Source organism: Solanum lycopersicum, chromosome 8 (genome assembly GCF_036512215.1).
Source record: "Solanum lycopersicum chromosome 8, SLM_r2.1".
Classification (NCBI taxonomy): domain Eukaryota; kingdom Viridiplantae; phylum Streptophyta; class Magnoliopsida; order Solanales; family Solanaceae; genus Solanum; species Solanum lycopersicum.
The window spans coordinates 39,545,466-39,562,550 of NC_090807.1; the positions used below are offsets into that span (position 1 = coordinate 39,545,466).

General features: G+C 34.9%; 1 protein-coding gene across 1 annotated transcript; it reads right to left on the minus strand.

The window, feature by feature from the left end:
- Positions 1-1,616: 1,616 nt before the first annotated feature.
- On the minus strand, positions 1,617-15,060 carry LOC101267331 (aspartic proteinase 36-like). The gene is made up of 12 exons (XM_004244854.5): positions 14,421-15,060; positions 14,215-14,335; positions 11,861-12,288; positions 11,604-11,760; positions 10,745-10,827; positions 10,564-10,660; positions 10,308-10,380; positions 9,965-10,177; positions 3,220-3,344; positions 2,925-3,026; positions 2,750-2,847; positions 1,617-2,085 (listed from the first exon to the last, which is right to left on the minus strand). The coding sequence occupies exons 1-12, from the start codon at positions 14,717-14,719 to the stop codon at positions 1,905-1,907; spliced, it is 1,977 nt and encodes a 658-aa protein (XP_004244902.1). The 5' UTR covers positions 14,720-15,060; the 3' UTR covers positions 1,617-1,904.
- Positions 15,061-17,085: the final 2,025 nt, after the last annotated feature.

Genomic DNA, 17,085 nt, shown 5'->3' on the forward strand with positions numbered 1-17,085 from the left:
TGGAGTAATTTTTTTCTAAAAAAGAAGCGATTATAGGAAATTAATAATCAACATTAATTAAAAGATTAAAGGAAAAAGTAAAAGATATTAATAACCTTAAAGATAAAAGAGATTAAATATGATCATATTTTAAAGAAAATTTGGACAGTGGAAAAACAGAACACCAAAAAATAAATAGAATTTCAGGCATTAGAAATTAAAAAATATACATAAAAAGCTTTAATTAAAAATTTTTGAAAAAAACCTTAATTAAAGACACAAAAATATAAAAGAAGAAGTAATGTGTTAGTAAATATTAAGTATATATAAATAAGTAAAAAATACTAATTAAAGATATATAAAAAGAAATTAAGACAAAATAAAAGAACAAAGGAAGTGAAATACTTATTAGGAATAAATATTAAGTATATATAAATAAGTAAAAAAAAATTAATTAAAGATATATAAAAAGAAATTAAGACAAAATAAAAGAACAAAGCAAGTGAAATACTTATTCTCTCTCCTAATTTGATACAAATTTTCTAAATAAATTGATTTTTTCTCTAAATAAATCTTCTTATCCTTTGAAATTCTAATCACTCTTCGTATAAACTTTTCAATCCATATGAGTTTTTTTCTCTCTCAATAGTAGGAATAAACATTCTTTCAAAAAGCTTCTACTTTGAAGATAATTTTTTTTTATATAATCTCTCTTTATATGAATATCTTTAGAAGATTATTGAGATATCATTTCTTTCGTTTTTTTTTGAAAAAATCACAAGGACTAAAATTTCGCTATATATCTCAATGATGAAATTTGATATCTGTATATTCATCATTACCAATATATTTAAAAGTTTCATCATCACTAATATCTTTAGTTTTGAGTATAGTAATCAACAATAGTGAAATCCTTTACCCTTTCTCTTTTTTTCTAATGATGATGAATATGAGTATAAATTTTTGATATTGAAATGTGCAACGAATTTTTAGTCCATGTGATTTTTATAGGTATTTAGCTTATCAATAAAAAGTTTTGAATATAGTAATCAACAATAGTGAAATCCTTCACCCTTTCTCTTTTTTTCTAATGATGATGAATATGAGTATAAATTTTTGATATTGAAATGTGCAACGAATTTTTAGTCCATGTGATTTTTTCAACAAAATAAAAAAGAAAGCATCTCACAATCTTTATAATGATGAATACAAATAGAAATGCTGATGATTAAGATGTGCCAGGTCAGATTTAGTCAGCATTATGTCATGATGCCAAAAACTGTCATTTGATTATCTGTACAGTGTGAAGAAATTACTATTTCCATATTATTTTCTAAAAATGTGTTTGACGTTATCCGTTCAGAATTTTTAACTAAAATCTGTAACACTACTAGTTTACTCCAATGAATTAACTATAGTATTTTATAGCAATTTTAGAAATACGAAATTGGGTGTAATGCTGCTGAGATTGACACTTAGGCCACTCCGTCAAAACATTAGTCCTGTACATGATTACTGTTCTGTAACTATAGCCATTTTGCAAAGCTGCTATATCAACAAGATTACTTCATGAATCTATAGTTGCAAAATAGTAACCATGTAGAGGGCATTCTCCAGAATTTAAATACAAGACATAATTACATGCTGAAGCAGACTATTCATATGGATTTCTTGTAATTATGTATGATATTTTCCTCTTCATTACTAGCATTTGGGGAGAGAGAAAATAAACATCTTGTCAATAAATGATATCTTACAGTACTCACACATGAATGTGACATTATGGAGCAGTTCTTTGAGTCTTCTCTCTTCAATCTACAAAATTTTTGTTATCTGTACTGGGATTTGAAGAAAAAAAATAAGCAGTTGGACGTCAGGAGTGTCTTTGCATGTATGTATACTAAGTATAGGTAATATAGTATCTTTCAATTTAGCGGCTGGAGCTCTTTTTCATCTGTCATAGTTTCAACGCTTCCAAGAGGATCATATGGGGTAGGAGTTTGTCTTCGTCTCCAAATAAACCATCCCAGGGAAGCTGATAATCCTAGTACCAAGATAACTAAAAGTGCTAACACCACAGCCAGGTAACTTTGCTGCCATCGCGTCCTAAATTATTGCAATACAACCATATCAAATCAACAACTTTTGTATCATATGAACCCATCATTAATATCAGATGTTCACAATGCACACTTTAGAACATACCTTTTTACACTCCAGACAATAAAAAAGATAGCCCATTAAAGAACAGAACCCATAACAATAATATGTATAAGAGGATCTCCAAAGAACATGGATGTACATTAAACAAGCACATAACCTGTCTTGAGTGATGTTTACTACTGGTGTAATTAAAAAACGGAGTATGTTTTGACGATTCCCTAAAATCCATTAGTCACACCCCAAACACAAGTTATATGATTGAAGAAAAATCATTACCTACCTATCATTAACGTTGAAAGCAGTTGACCCATGCCATCCAATGCAGAATAACTCATGTTCCACAATTTCATAAACTTAATATATACATGTATTTTTTGGCTAGATAAAAAGATGAAACTTTTTGAGTTGTGTATATCAGAAACACAAGCAAGTATTTCGCATCAGAACTCCACTGCGGTGGTGATTTGTTTTGCCTTGTGATTCAGAAGGCATATTCTTTGATGAATTGGGATAATTTCATCAATGATGCACCGAAATGATGTTAACAATATATACAGCATAGTTATGCAATAGTTATGAAGATGCAAAAAACATGTTTTGCTTATACCTTTTCGATAAGGGTTCAATGTCCCATTTGACTAATTTGTAGCTTCCAAATGTATCTGGAAGATGAAGACGATCACCAGCTAATCGGCTTGTTATTTCCTGCGAATAGATATGCATTAAGCAAAAGGTCTTTGATTCAAAATATAGTCCTTACACATTCTTAAGTTAAAAGTTACCATTGCAGTGGTATGTGACATGTAATCAGCAGATCCTGCAGGAAAGATGGCCCATCTAATGAGGGTATCATTTCCTTTAGTTGAAAAATTCATCAAGTGAACCTGCAAAGTTAATAAGTGACATCATCACATTGAACAAAATTAACACACTTGTTCAGTTCAGCAACTTAAAAAAGAGGGGATGTTCAGTTTTAGATGACATCAGCCTCGGACAGCTCTGAGCCGTGCAAAAAAATAAAAGAAGTCACAAAAGTAATTTGGGTTATGCAAAATTGTCATTATTAAAAAAATCTACCTGTGAAACGTAAACATCCAACTCTTGTGCAATAAAATGGGCAAGTTCTGGAACACGAGGCTTCAATTCCGAATAATCAATGCTCAGTGACATATCAAATGATATTAGCCCAATTTTGATTTCCCCTGCCAAGTGAGATAAAAGACAAAGGTGATAACAATAAGAAGTATCTGCACCGGAAATAACTTGGTTTAGTACTCACTGAATCTTTCAAAGGACCTACCTAAATATGAGGGAAAAGGTGTAATTTGATGGGAAAAAGTGCCAGTACACGTCAACTTGCTATGCTTCTACTAAACTGTTTCCAATTTATGGGAAGGAGTCAAATTATAAGAGGGATATGCCAAGATGATCAAAATGAGGACACGTTCTCTGTTTCTGGCAAAGAAGTAGAGAGAATTTAATATGAGGGCTCATATGATTGGTCTTGTAGATTTGACCAATCAGTTGCAACAACAAAAATAGTAGCAATATCGCGAGAGAAAAAATGGAGGGTCACAGCATGCGTCAAAATGTTTCTTCTCGGAGAAGCCAGGGAGGGTCCCTGAAGGTGGAACAAGTGGCTAAAAGAGTATTTTCTTCTGATGGAACAATGGCTACTGAAGGCTCACTTGAAGCATACTCAAACTTCAAAGTTGGGCTTTAGTCCAAGAACCAAATGTGTGCCTCACATATGCACTCTGCTGTCAATGGGGTAGCAACAACCACAACCAACATACCAAGTGAAATCCTACAAGTGGGGTCTGGTGAGGGTCTAGTGTAGGCCTTACCACTACCTCGTGGAGATAGAGAGGCTGTTTCTAGAAGACCCGGGTCAAGTGTAACAATTTCAGGTATAAAGAAGAAGAAAACATTACAACTAATAGCAGAACCTATGAAAGCCTACAACAAAAGAATATGAACAACAACAGAATTGTGCAGTAGCCGAAAACCAATAAACAAATGAAGATAGATATCAAAAAGTAAAACTAACAAGAATATGACTATTACAACGACAGACATCAACAAGCTTGAACCTCAAAAGCAAGGCAGTGTTAATGGGGTAGCACTAAACAATAAATATAGTTGGCATAGAATGTAGCAATTGTTAAGAAAACAATATTTTATGGATAAGTGTTAGTTATTAGAAATAGGAAATTAAAATATTTAGCATAAGAAAGCTAATCATTGATCCTAATTCAAAAATCTGTTTCTATATCAAGAAATATAATGTGATTTGAACTTGATTGACACTCCGTAGGCATGTGGACATAATTTCAAACCAAATATTATTTGAAAATCAGTATTTGTTTAACTATTTAGTCTATCATTTCAACCTCAACTTAAAATAGAAAATTCAGATTAATTTTTTATCTTTCAACGGTTTGGAAGACAGTTGTAAACACGAAGCCTATTGCCTAATTTGGCTAATCCGAATTGAAAGGTGATGTAGAATCAGTCTATTTCTGGAATAGGAAGAAACACCGACTTCGAACCTCAGCTTAGCCAGGACTTCAGAATAGAGCGAAGGAAAGACACCTTGAATCTCTCGATCTAGAACTACTAGGAGGGGAAGGAGAACCCTTTCCAACCACTCACTTTTGTCATGGAGGGCAGGCAAGAAAACTCACTCCCCGCCTTTCTACTAGTGTTCGTAGCTCGATTGGAGGTCAAGATTGTGGTCCGGCGGAAAAACAGAGGTTGAAAGAATCAGAAATAGACTTGAAAATGGAACCCTTTCTCTAGCGGCCTGAGTATTTCTAGTGAAATAAATGGTTTTCACTAAAAAGTTCAAATGTGAAATTCACATACATACATATCTTCAACTTTGGAGGATACTTTTCAACTTCAACCAAATATTGTCTCTAGGCTATTTCATTAAATTGCATTTTGTCCCATAATTGTTATTTTTGTGTTTTATGGTTATTTTTCTTATGTTATGTTTATACGTCTATACCTACGCCTTCTTTAACAAAAGTTCACGTTAATTTGCATTTTGCACTTAAAGCTCCAACAGGACTTGGTGTCAATGCTTTTCACTTTAGACAGCACTATGCTTGAGGGGTGGTCATGAGTTTTGGAATATTATTATCTGTTTAAAAATGCTCCCGGGCACGAATCCCAAGACACTCTTTCCTACTTCCTAGGATAGAAGAATTTCCCTTTTCCGGTGCCTTTACTGGAATTTGACCCTCTTCCCTCAAACACTCAATTCTCGCCCACAGTGTTACTGTTTTGTTTTTTCTTTTCCATTCCCATAGCCTTGTTTTATGCTATCATGGGGGAAAACAGAATACATTTTAGTACAGGTTTTAAGTCCTATGACATCACCAGATGGACCTCAGGCAATGTTGACTGGTTTGAGTTGAAAGAAGCTGGAACATGATGAGAAGATTAACATTCAACAAGAAGATCATGGAGTGGATATGTTGTCCTTAAATAAACCTCAAATGACCAAAGAATCTGGTGAGAAGATGGATGAACAAGGTTCTGGCTGCAGACTATTTTGGTACCAGGAAGTACAATACACATGGAAGATACATGAGTATCTTATCATTGGAGAGAGATTATATTAGTCATTATTCTTCCTGAGGGATCCATTAATGCAGGGTGCAGAAACAAAGCTTTTAAAATCAAAACTTTCATTAAATAGTTTCCTAAGCTCGCCATAATGGCTACACACAGAATTGTTGACATTATTAACCTTTTGTAAATGTGGTAGAGGATAGTATATAGCAACCAGGACATGATGTGAAGTCCCTATTAGTAATAACTTTATAGGAAAACCCTCTGTTGTTCTAGTAGAAACTAGGACGAGGTCTATTGGGAAGGTGTATTTTTGGTTCATTTGGAAAGCCAACATCTGAAAGACCTACTTTATCAGATATGAGAAGATGGCCCTTGTTAAGAATTCCCACGTCCGAAAAGGATGAGAATTTGGTCTCCTTATATGGAAACTTGGACAATCCTCCCCACATAAGCTAGCTTTTGGGATTGAGTTAGGCCCAACATCCATCTTCACATGGTATCAGCACCTCTACAATCTTGGAAGAGAATCAAAGAGCTTCTGTTGCCGGCGGTTGTCCATTACTCGTATATGCCGCTCATCTAGCCAATGATTATGTTAACAAAAGTGGGGCCAATGACATACAAATGCATGAACCCCATATTCAGGAAAAGAAAATATAGACAGACCGGTCATTATTATCAATTTTGGGCAACTTCAAGGAATGTTTTGTGTCAACCCTATATCTATCAGCATTTGTGTAGCACCATGCCATCTTTCCGGTTACTACTTTTTTTCATATTTAATTTGTGTAGCACCATGCCATCTTTCTGGTGACTACTTTTTCATATTTAATTTGTGTAACACCATGTCATCTTTTCAGTGACTACTTTTTCATTTTCATGTTTAATTTGTGTAGCATTGTGTCATCTTTCTCGTTATTACTTTTTTTATATTTGATTCGCGTAGCATTGTGCCATCTTTTTCGGTGACTACTTTTTCATATTTAATTGGCGCAGCACCATGCCATCTTAACGGTGACTATTTCTCCATATCTGATTTGCATAGCATCGAACATCTCTCTGACTACTTTTCATATTTAATTTGCGTAGAGCCGTGAATTTTCCTGAACTGCTTTCTCACATATAAGTTACATAGCACCATGTGCATTTTCAGTGACTCCTCATATTTGATTTGCATAGTTCCATTCGTCTTTTCGGTGACTCCTCAAATCTTATTTGCATAGAATTGTGCCATCATCCGACCCTACCCATTTAATTTGTCCTTTTCACTAGGGTCATGCCATCAATCCGACCCTATCCATATAATTTTCTTTCTCAATAGGGTTGTGTCATCATTCTGACCTTACCTATATAATTCTTTACCCAGTAGGGTCATGCCATCATTCTGACCCTACCCATATTAAAAAAAAAATAAAAAGGGTGATCTAGAGGAAGAAGTCTATATGGAGCAACTACTTGGTTTGTTGCTCACAGGTAGTATGGTAGCACTCTATAGTGTAAAACAATATTTTCAAGCTTGGTTGGGAAGTTAAGCGCAGTAGTTCAAGAATTTGGCATGACTCATAGTAGGGCTGACCACTCTGTGTTTTATCAACATTCTAAGTCAAATCTACTATTTCATGAGAAGACTAAGCACATTAAGATTGACTACAATTTTGTGAAGCCAAGTGATCAACTTGCAAGTATCTCCACCAAGCCCTTCATCGGTCCTCATATTAATTACATCTATAATAAGTCAGGTCATATGACTTGTATGCATCAGTTTGAGGAGTGTTAAGAATTGAAACCGGTATATACAGTCCTACTTGGAAGTTAGAACAGTAATAGGAATAAGAATAGTAATAGGAAAAAGAATAATATATATTTTTCCACATGGTCAAGGATTCTATGGTAGTGTCTATAAATAGGGTCTTCATGTAATAATGTAGATACAACAATTAAATAATATTTTTCTCCTATCTGTCTCACACCTCCTCAGTTTAAAAGATAGTTTTCGAAGTGAACATCAATGAGTGGAGAACGTCTTTTTCTTCTTCTTTCTCCACTGTTTCCCGCAGATTCTTCTTCTTTTTCTTCTTCTTCTTCTTCTTCTTCTTCTTCTTCTTCTTCTTCTTCTTCTTCTTCTCTATTTCCAGATTCTTTCTTTTTCTTTCTTCTTCTTGCACAAATTCTTCCTCTGTTTTCTAGTTTCTGCTCAGTTCTTTTTCTTTCATTGTTCAGTCCATTCATTTTAATCTTCAGCCCAATTCAGTTTAGGTGTATAATAATTAATACATTTAATTTTTTTGCCTACAAATAGTAATATTCAATGCCATTAGCTGATGGTAGAAAAAAGGAGTGAACAAAAAGAAAGACATAGGTTTGAATTATAGTATAGAGGACGAAGATGAGAAACAATATAATGCAGAGAATCTTGGACTTAAAGATTCGAAAATCTTAAAGAAGATTAGACTTATACTATCGCTTATCTTATTGACTATTGAGTCATTCAGGTTCAAAACTTTTGCATCTACTATCTATATTTAGTTTTTGAATTGAAATATTTGCTAATATGTTGTTGCTATTGAGATTTTGGTTATACTTATTTATATATGCAATTAAATATTTTATGTTTGGTATTACTTGGCGCCTCACTTCAAAAAGACGAGCGCCTCGCCACTCGCCTTAGAGAGGCAGACCCTTATCGCCTCATGAATATAAAAACACTGGTTCTCGGTAAGCTAAGGCTTTACATGTCCTTCTGGATAACTTCTCCCCAATACTTCTTTAGTCTATCTCCAGCTCTCCTCAGGTCCTCCAGTGTCAACCTCTCACACCTGCACACTAGGGCGTATGTGAATCTCCTCTTGAAATATAGAAATCATCTGAGTCTCGCCTGCTGCAATCTTTTCCTCTACAGAGGCTACTTCCACCTTTCTCCTAATATCTTCATTTCTGACCATATCTCTCGTAGTAAACCCACACATCCATGTCAACATCCTCATTTCCACAACTTTCATCTTCTGGACGCGAGAGTTTTTGACTGGCAACACTCTGCCCCATATAACAAAGTCGGAAACCAGTACTCTGTGGAACCTACCTTTATTTTTAGAGGCATCCACTTATCACATAAGACACCAGATGATAGCCTCCATCATATCAATAAAAATTTAATTTCCTAAATGCTTCAGCTATGCAGGAGGAAATTTTGCACCAAACAAGTACAAAAGTTCTTAATTTCAACCGTTAGAGCTCGTTTGGTGTGAGGGATTAAAAATAATAGTGATGGGATGAAATTTTTTTAATCATGTTTGGGATAACTTATCCCACCATTTATATCATAGTGTGGGATAAGTTATCCCAGGATAGTTAACCCCAGCATAACTTATCCTGGGATAACTTGTTTCCAACCAAACGACCCCTTAAGGTCTTAAGACAGCAAACTCTCATGCATGTCATTTGTCAAAGTTATAACAGTCATTTGGCTCGGGACAAAACATAATTATCACCCTCGATCGCAACACTTACAATCACCATTCTTTCCCTTTTCTGTGATAAGTCAATTTTTGCATTTGATACACCTAAATGGTGTTGACTGACGAAATTGTTGCAGTATGGTGACGCCGCCCAAAAATCTAACCATCTTTGCAACAAAGAATTTGCTGTCTACACCAAATCAGTAAATGAACAAAGTGAAAGCTCTTGACAAATAACAAGGAATTATCAATAGAGAGGATATTAAAGATGGTTGTATAATGCAACACATGTTATCTTGCAGTAACTGTTGTACTACATGAAACTGTAATTTCCGTCAATTAAGAATGTTTAGTTGGGTCCAAAAAGGTTAAGACACTTCTATTCTAGAAGTTACCTCCCAGGAAGTTCAGAGCACTAAGGAAATAGATGAATATAAGACAATAATAAAACAATACAGAAACTCATGCTCAAATGTCATTCTGAAAGCTGACATTTGTAAAATACAGGAACCGAAGGGAGCATATGAAATCTTGATAGATGACCTAATCTTAGGTGACAGAAAAACACCAACATGGTACAATTCTAAGTTTGTTTCTCCATTTTCACTGTTAAAATAATAATCAGAAACCCTATTGCATTGAAAAGTTAGGGGAAAAAGATATGAATCGCCCTAGTGGAATTACTTAAATAAAGCCTGACCCACTACTAAACTGGATAAAAGCATGACAGAAAAGCATAATAACACTGACAAAAGATATTAGTCTGGAGAAGAGTTTCTTACCAGGAGCATAATTTTCCGAAGGTACACTAGGTGCCAGTGCTGGAGTCATATGTGCAGTGGAGTTTGTGTTGTCCATGCCCGAGGGCGGTGATGGAGGTGGAGGTGATGAAGATACATTAAGTGTGTCCCATAACTTAGAACAATTAGTTTTCCAAAAACCAATCCTTTCATTTTCACGATCGTAGCTTACAAGAGTGTTGCGGACAATAATTCCTGGTGCAATACAAGCAAAAAGCACACATGTTAAAGTCTTAAAGATTATATAAAAAAGATTTTGGCAGAAGAACTTCTCCAAGATGCTAAAAGATATATATCCTTAATAAAAATAAAGGGATATACATACCTCCAAGAAGAGTAGTTGGGTCCTTCCCATTCTGGAAAATTCCAAAGCAGTATGCCCCACGCACCTTTGAGTGCTACAATCATGAAGTTATAGCATTTGCAATACAATTGAGAAAAGGGGAAAAGTTAGTCAATGTAGAATCACACAACGAAAATGGAGTTACAGCCACTTATCAAAAAAATGGAGTGGCTAGGGGAGATTAAGCCAAAAGTAGATACAGATAGTACAGGCAAGATTATGTGAATAAGATGCCTACCCTGAATAAGTAGTTTTCAGGTGTGAGAGATAGTTTCTTTCCATTGCTGAACACCATGTCAACAGAGGGAAATGATTTTGAAAGTTGTGACACGTCACTGAAATATACAAGACACTTAGTTCAACTTGTGACACCAAAAATAAAATAAAAGTAAGAATAATGATATAAAATTTCTATATACCTTTCAGCACCAGAAAAGCATATATCTCTATAGTTCGGGTCAGGCCCTTCGATCTCTCTTAAGGAATGAAGTTCTTTCATGACCTAAAATAATATTTTCAGAACTTCAATTTAGAAAGAAAATAAATTGTCTTAACTATAAAGCTCGACAATGCATCCACCACCCATTAGTAGTACATTGTAGGAGCCCGTAACTCCATTTTTTACATTTACATGAAGTAACAAATCGAATAAGAATGACGAGGAACTAAAATAATCAACGATTTTGAGGAACTTTCAAATATATATTAAAAGAATGTTTTCAAAAGTTCTTTCTAGTGAGCTGATTGGAAGAAAAAGTTGCAAGTTCCGGGGGAAAACAACTACAATAAGTAGTTACAACATAAACTAAGACCCAAACGATGCTGCACTGGAAGAAAAATTAATTGGATAAACGAGTGTTCTGCATTTTAGGATCAAAAAACTCCTGGATGCTTTATTTTTTTTTCCCTTCAAAGTTAAGTCGTAAGCATTGAAGCATTAGCCTAATACTTGTTTAACTATGAGGCTTTAGTTTGAATCCCACATATTGACAGATATACACTAACTATGCTAACCCTGTTCAGTATATTACGCAATTGTTTGTTCTACCAATCATGGTGTAACTTGTACGCAAGAAAAGTAGACACAAAAAAGGACATCAGTAATCAAAAAGGCATTAAGCATAAACACGTCATACAAATGAAACTCAGCTTTCACAGATTTGATTTCTTCACCCCATTCTTCTAGCCACAAGCATGCAATATTTCACCACTACTTGTCTCTGGCAGAGTGCATCATGAAAATGATAGATGTAATAGCATGTAATTTAGATAACATACAGCACTCTTGAAGGCCACAAATGCAGCTTCTGGAAGGTAAACGTATGTGGTACCACTATCAAGCACAGTCCCATGTTTTCCATCGAAAATCTGTGGATTAAGATTCAGTGCCTTCCCAGCGACATGTATCCCCTTCAGCTCAATATTGTAATATGGACTGTTGCCATCCGAGACTAGAGTAAATGCATAAGATTTATAGAGTGTATTTGTTATAACATCTAAATTCCTGTCTTAAGACAATTATATAAAATGCATACCTGCGTAGAGGATCTGAATGGGTAAAAACCATCTCAGAAGGAGGGTTTATTCCTCCAAGAACCATTGCACCACCACCGAAATCCATTCCGCCATAACACAAGGAGAAGGAATCACTAATCACATGTTTCTCAACGAGTTGATCCACTATACTTAGATCCCCTCGACCTAAGCCCATTATACCATCAGCATGTTGGCTGTAAAGATCACCAGTTTCTAGATTTTCACATCCAAAAACAGCTCGCTGGGGTGCCAACTCACTTTGGTTCCCAAAGGACACAATGTCCTCTCCAAGCACTCCACTACTAGAGCTCATCTCAGCATATTGCCTTTCATAAATACATTGCTCTCTCTCATTGTCGCAAGTACAATCAACATTGCACTTCACAGGTTGATAGGTACTTGACATTTCTGGCTGAAACTTAGGATCCTAATTCAAAGAACAACAATGAAAGAAGTGCCACTGATCAAAAAAGGGAAAGAATATATGATCCAATCTATGGTAAATTAAGCATGTATCAACAAGATAGAGGCAACATATTGGCTAAAAGGTCAAGATTTTCTCAACCAAAAAAACCACTGTAACAAGTGCCAAATGGCTATATACTTAAGAGCAAGCACCAGTTACTGTACATTTCACAATAACAAGAAAAAATACCCAAGGAACATGATACTACTATCACAAAAGAAATAACTCTTTATGATATAGGAACATATTCCCGTGACAAGGAGAAGCCTAGAAAAATATATTATTATTATTATGGAAAGGTATTATGATGAGCAAAAGCACTACGAACGTGCTATAAGGTCTACAGGCTGTGTAGGAGGCTAAGAGTGTCTGGCGGAGCATTTTAATCATTTACAATAGACTGTCTACAACAAGAAAATAGCAGAGATAGACCTACATTTAAGGCTGGTTACATTTTCTTTTTTGCCGTAAAATATTTTAAACTTCCCTTTCTAACCAAATGGTGCACCAAATGGCGGTGAACTTACTTTAAGATTGTTTTCTTCTTCTCAGGGGCAGATTCACCTGAAGAAATGTGGGGCACGTGAACCCGTTCTCCTAGCAATTAAAATGGGATCTCCCTCATAACTTTGTTCAGATTTTGCCATATAGTGCAGTAGGCATCCATGTTCATAATTTGCATTTAGTGTGAGTTCGAGCCACTGTGATGGATGTGTGGGCATGCTAGGAGAGATAGGATTTGAAATGAGAATATCCAAGAAAAGGTGAAGGTGGCTCGGTAGGAGACAAGATGCGGGAAGTGAGATGAGATGGTTCAGGCATTGATGAAAAAATGCACCAATGCCCTATGCACCAATGCCCCTATGCAGAGGTGTAAGAGGTTGACTATGGATGACTTCAAGAGAAGTAAATGTAGAAAAAAAAGTATTGAGGAGAGGTGATTAGACAAGACATGATACAGTTTTAGCTTATCGAGGCCATAACCTTTAGATAAAAGGTTGTGGAGGATAAGAATTAGGGTAGAAGGTTAATAGGTAAGAGAGCATTGTCTTTCTATTCGTTTGTACTAATAGTCGTAGTATTACTCTAGTCGTTTCATAACCTTTAAATATTGTTACTATTTGTTGTTTCTTGTACTTCGAATATGTATAGTTTTGTTGTAGTATTGTTTTGTTACTACCTATTGTTTTATTACTACCTATTGTTTTATTACTGTGTTGTTTCTTGTACTTTCATTATCTCTTTTTATGGATTGTTTTTCTTGAGCCGAAAGTTTATCGAAAACAGCCAGTCTCTACCTCTTAGGTAAGGGTAAGGCCTGCATACACTCTACCCTTTCCTTGACCCCACTTTGTGCATATATTGGGTAAGTTGTTGTTTAAATAATGCAAGCAACTATGAATCTAAGTTATGCGAGCTTAAATATATTTATTCCAATCAAACATTTGTCTGTAAATTTTAGTACAAATATAGTTTCTTTTACGGCAAGTAATTTGCATTTAAAGAATTAGCCATATGCTGTAAGGTTTGTAGATATATTCGTGCTTTTTCTTTTACTAAAACTTGTACAGATTTCAGTGATACAGTATTAAATTGTCATTAACATTCGACATCCAGTCTTCTGAATCAGGATGGTAAAAATTGAACAGTAATGCTAATGAAAACATAAATTTCAATTAACAGAGTATAGTTTATCTCTTTGTATAATGTGCAAAACAAATAATAAGACATAAAATAGTACATATAAATTCTTTCACGTTCATTTAAAATAGTTACAAGCATCCATTTTACATAAAATGGTACCATGATCTTACAATATGCTTCTTCTTTGTTTTGTTTTGCTTAATTTACGTGTGTGGAAATGAGAAAATTCAGTAATGAGCTAACCTGATGGTTGCCACACTGTTCACAAGTAGAGCAAGGAACATAGGTAACAGTACTCCCAGTATCTACTATAAGGGCAAACCTCTGAGGAGGAGTTCCAATCCAAAGGCGAGTCGTATAATATCTGCATCCTCTCAAGTTAGCCAGAATGGAAAGAGTAGAGACTAGAGATACACATTCATTATAAGCAATTGTATACAAGTTCTGACCCGTTAAGGAGGAGATCGTCGTGGAGAGGCATACGAGCACTTGAAGGGCTTTTCTGGAGGTGTCGACGGGAGAGTTCATCGCGTGGTGGAGAGATTTCTTTAGGAGGAAAGAGAGGGAGAAACATTGTAGTGTGGTTGTTTCTGTGATTCCCTTCGCCATTGCCATTCGATGAGGAGAGAAAAACGAAGCTTTCATTTGAAACATCTGAAATCCGCAAACAGGAAACGACGACGTAATTGATCAATAGAACGATGATGGAAAGGAAAGGAAGTTTGTTAATGAACAGAGCCGTCGACATTTGAGGTCAGTTATCGCTCCGGCGACTCAAGGATTACGGCCAGATCGGAAGGACGATCGCTCGAAGATCAGCCGGGCCAGAGGAAGGGGAAGGTGTAACGGCAGTGAAAAAAAAAAGAACTTCGAGCAAATTACGCGCTACCAAATTGCACCTAACTTTTGGTTACGGTCTCATGGATATCAAATATTTTTAGGTTATGGTCCATGGATATCTTATGTTTTTGAAAATCAAATGGTCAAAATTTTCATAATCCAGGTTTATTTTAAAAACTGGGTAGATCTTTGATATTATGTAAATATAAAAGAGTTTTCTAAAAATTCAAATTCAAAGAAGATTGAGGATTTTCTTCTTATTCCCGTGTATATGATGAATGATATTTCTATTTATAGGTAAGAAATCAACCAAAAGGTCACATGTTTAATGCCACATTAATAGATACATTTCTATCTCAAAAGATTTATATCACCTTGGAAGTAGTACATATCCATGATAAGGATAGGTTTATGATAAGATTCATGGACAATCCACTTAATTCAATTTATTTATAACACTCCCCTTGGATGTTCATAGATAATGTATCTCGTTAAAACCTTACTAGGAGAAACCCTGTGGGAAAAAATTTTAGTGAAGGAAAAAGAGTATAGATATCTTTTGATACATACTAATTGTTGTCTCATTAAAAATCTTACCAGAAAAATCTAGTAGGAAAAAACCTCCGTCAAGGAAAAAAAAGTGCGACACATATTATACACCCCTGATTTAGAAATCACTTAATTTCTTGTGATGATGTCTCCAATCTTTGTGCATTGTGGTTGATTATTCTTTTTTCAAAGAAAAAACACATATTTCCTGAATATGGTATGTCATTTATCTCAGCCAGACGCACTCTAGACTTGCTTCATGGAGGGCTTTTATTTCTGCATAACAACATTTGCTTCATTGATCGCCAGGATATTATTGTGCCTCCACATGCAAACACATAACGTGTTTGAGATAGAGTTTTATGCGGATCAGATAAAAATATTTTGCATCTGAGTAACTAATCAATTTTGTCTTGTATTCCTCAGAATAGAATAACTCCATAACTATGGTCGTTCGAGGATATTCAATCATGTGCTCAACACCATTTCAATGTGCGTTTATCGTAGAGAAACTGAATCTTGCCAGTAAATTTACTGCAAAACAAAATCTTGTCAAACATTATTAGTAAGATGCATAATGCCTGATTGCACCAAGATATAGAGTTTCATCACTAAGAAGCTCTTCATCCTTCTTTTGAGATAAAATTGAATCATCATTTATGTCAAGCGATCTCATAATTATTGGGATACTCAATGAATGTAATTTATTCATATAAAAACGCATCAAAACATGTCTGTGTATGTGCACTGATAGACAAATATTTCATTTGTCAAATTGTCAATCTGTAGGTCAAGATAAAATTTTGTCTTACCAAGACCTTTTCATAAAATACAAAAACAATTAGAGTCATTCTTTTGTACCATTTTCTTCCTTGACTATTTCAATCCATATAAGAATTCTTGAAGTTTTATTGAAAGAGTTTCTTTCAAACTCTTATATGCTTCAAACACCTTAATTACTTCAAGGATTTTTATATAACCTTCATTATTGTCTAGCTAGGCATGATAATTATTAATATGCATTCAAGTTTTTCATATGTTGCCAGATCAAAACAAACCTCATTGCATCCACCATAGGAGAAAACATCTCCAATAATGTCAGTAATTTTGTGACAAACCTTTATGCCAGAAGGCACAAGTTGACACTTGATATACTACAATTATACCATCGCATAATAATTTATTGTACCCCATTGACATTATACCTTGATTTATGGACTATCAATCCAAAACGTCACTTTTCTAAGTGGACGATATTCCTGAATTATGCATTTTACTTGGCCAACCATTTTCATTCCACACTATATGACATATATGAACTCAAGATCCTCGTCACAATTTATATCATTGAGCGCTACCTCATATTAAAGATACCGTCGACGGTTATTTGACATCGATTCCAACAAGACATAACTTATCGAGATATCTTCATTTTTCTTCATTTTTCAAGTACCTAAACCTTTTCCAAGGTTTATGAAGTGTTATTTGAATGTGCACTTTGTAACACTTGTATCATTATCATGACCATACTGATCATTTGTTCCTTCCTTCTTCAAGAAATTTTATATTTGGAACTTATTGGTCTATTACGCTTCCGGGTATCATAGACTCAGTCCTTCAAGGACTTCACGTTGGAGCATTTGTAGCTGAATTATATCATATGGTCAGTATATTCATGCCCATCATTTTTTGGATTTTGGACAGTGTTGCTATGAAGAGTGCCCG

Coding starts and splice junctions, on each gene's coding strand:
- LOC101267331 (XM_004244854.5), bottom strand. CDS start 14,719: ATGTCGACGGCTCTGTTCATTAACAAACTTCCTTTCCTTTCCATCATC. Junction 11,761..11,860: donor CATTCAGATCCTCTACGCAG/GTATGCATTTTA, acceptor GGATGGCAACAG/TCCATATTACAATATTGAGC. Junction 10,381..10,563: donor CTGAAAACTACTTATTCAGG/GTAGGCATCTTA, acceptor TCATGATTGTAG/CACTCAAAGGTGCGTGGGGC.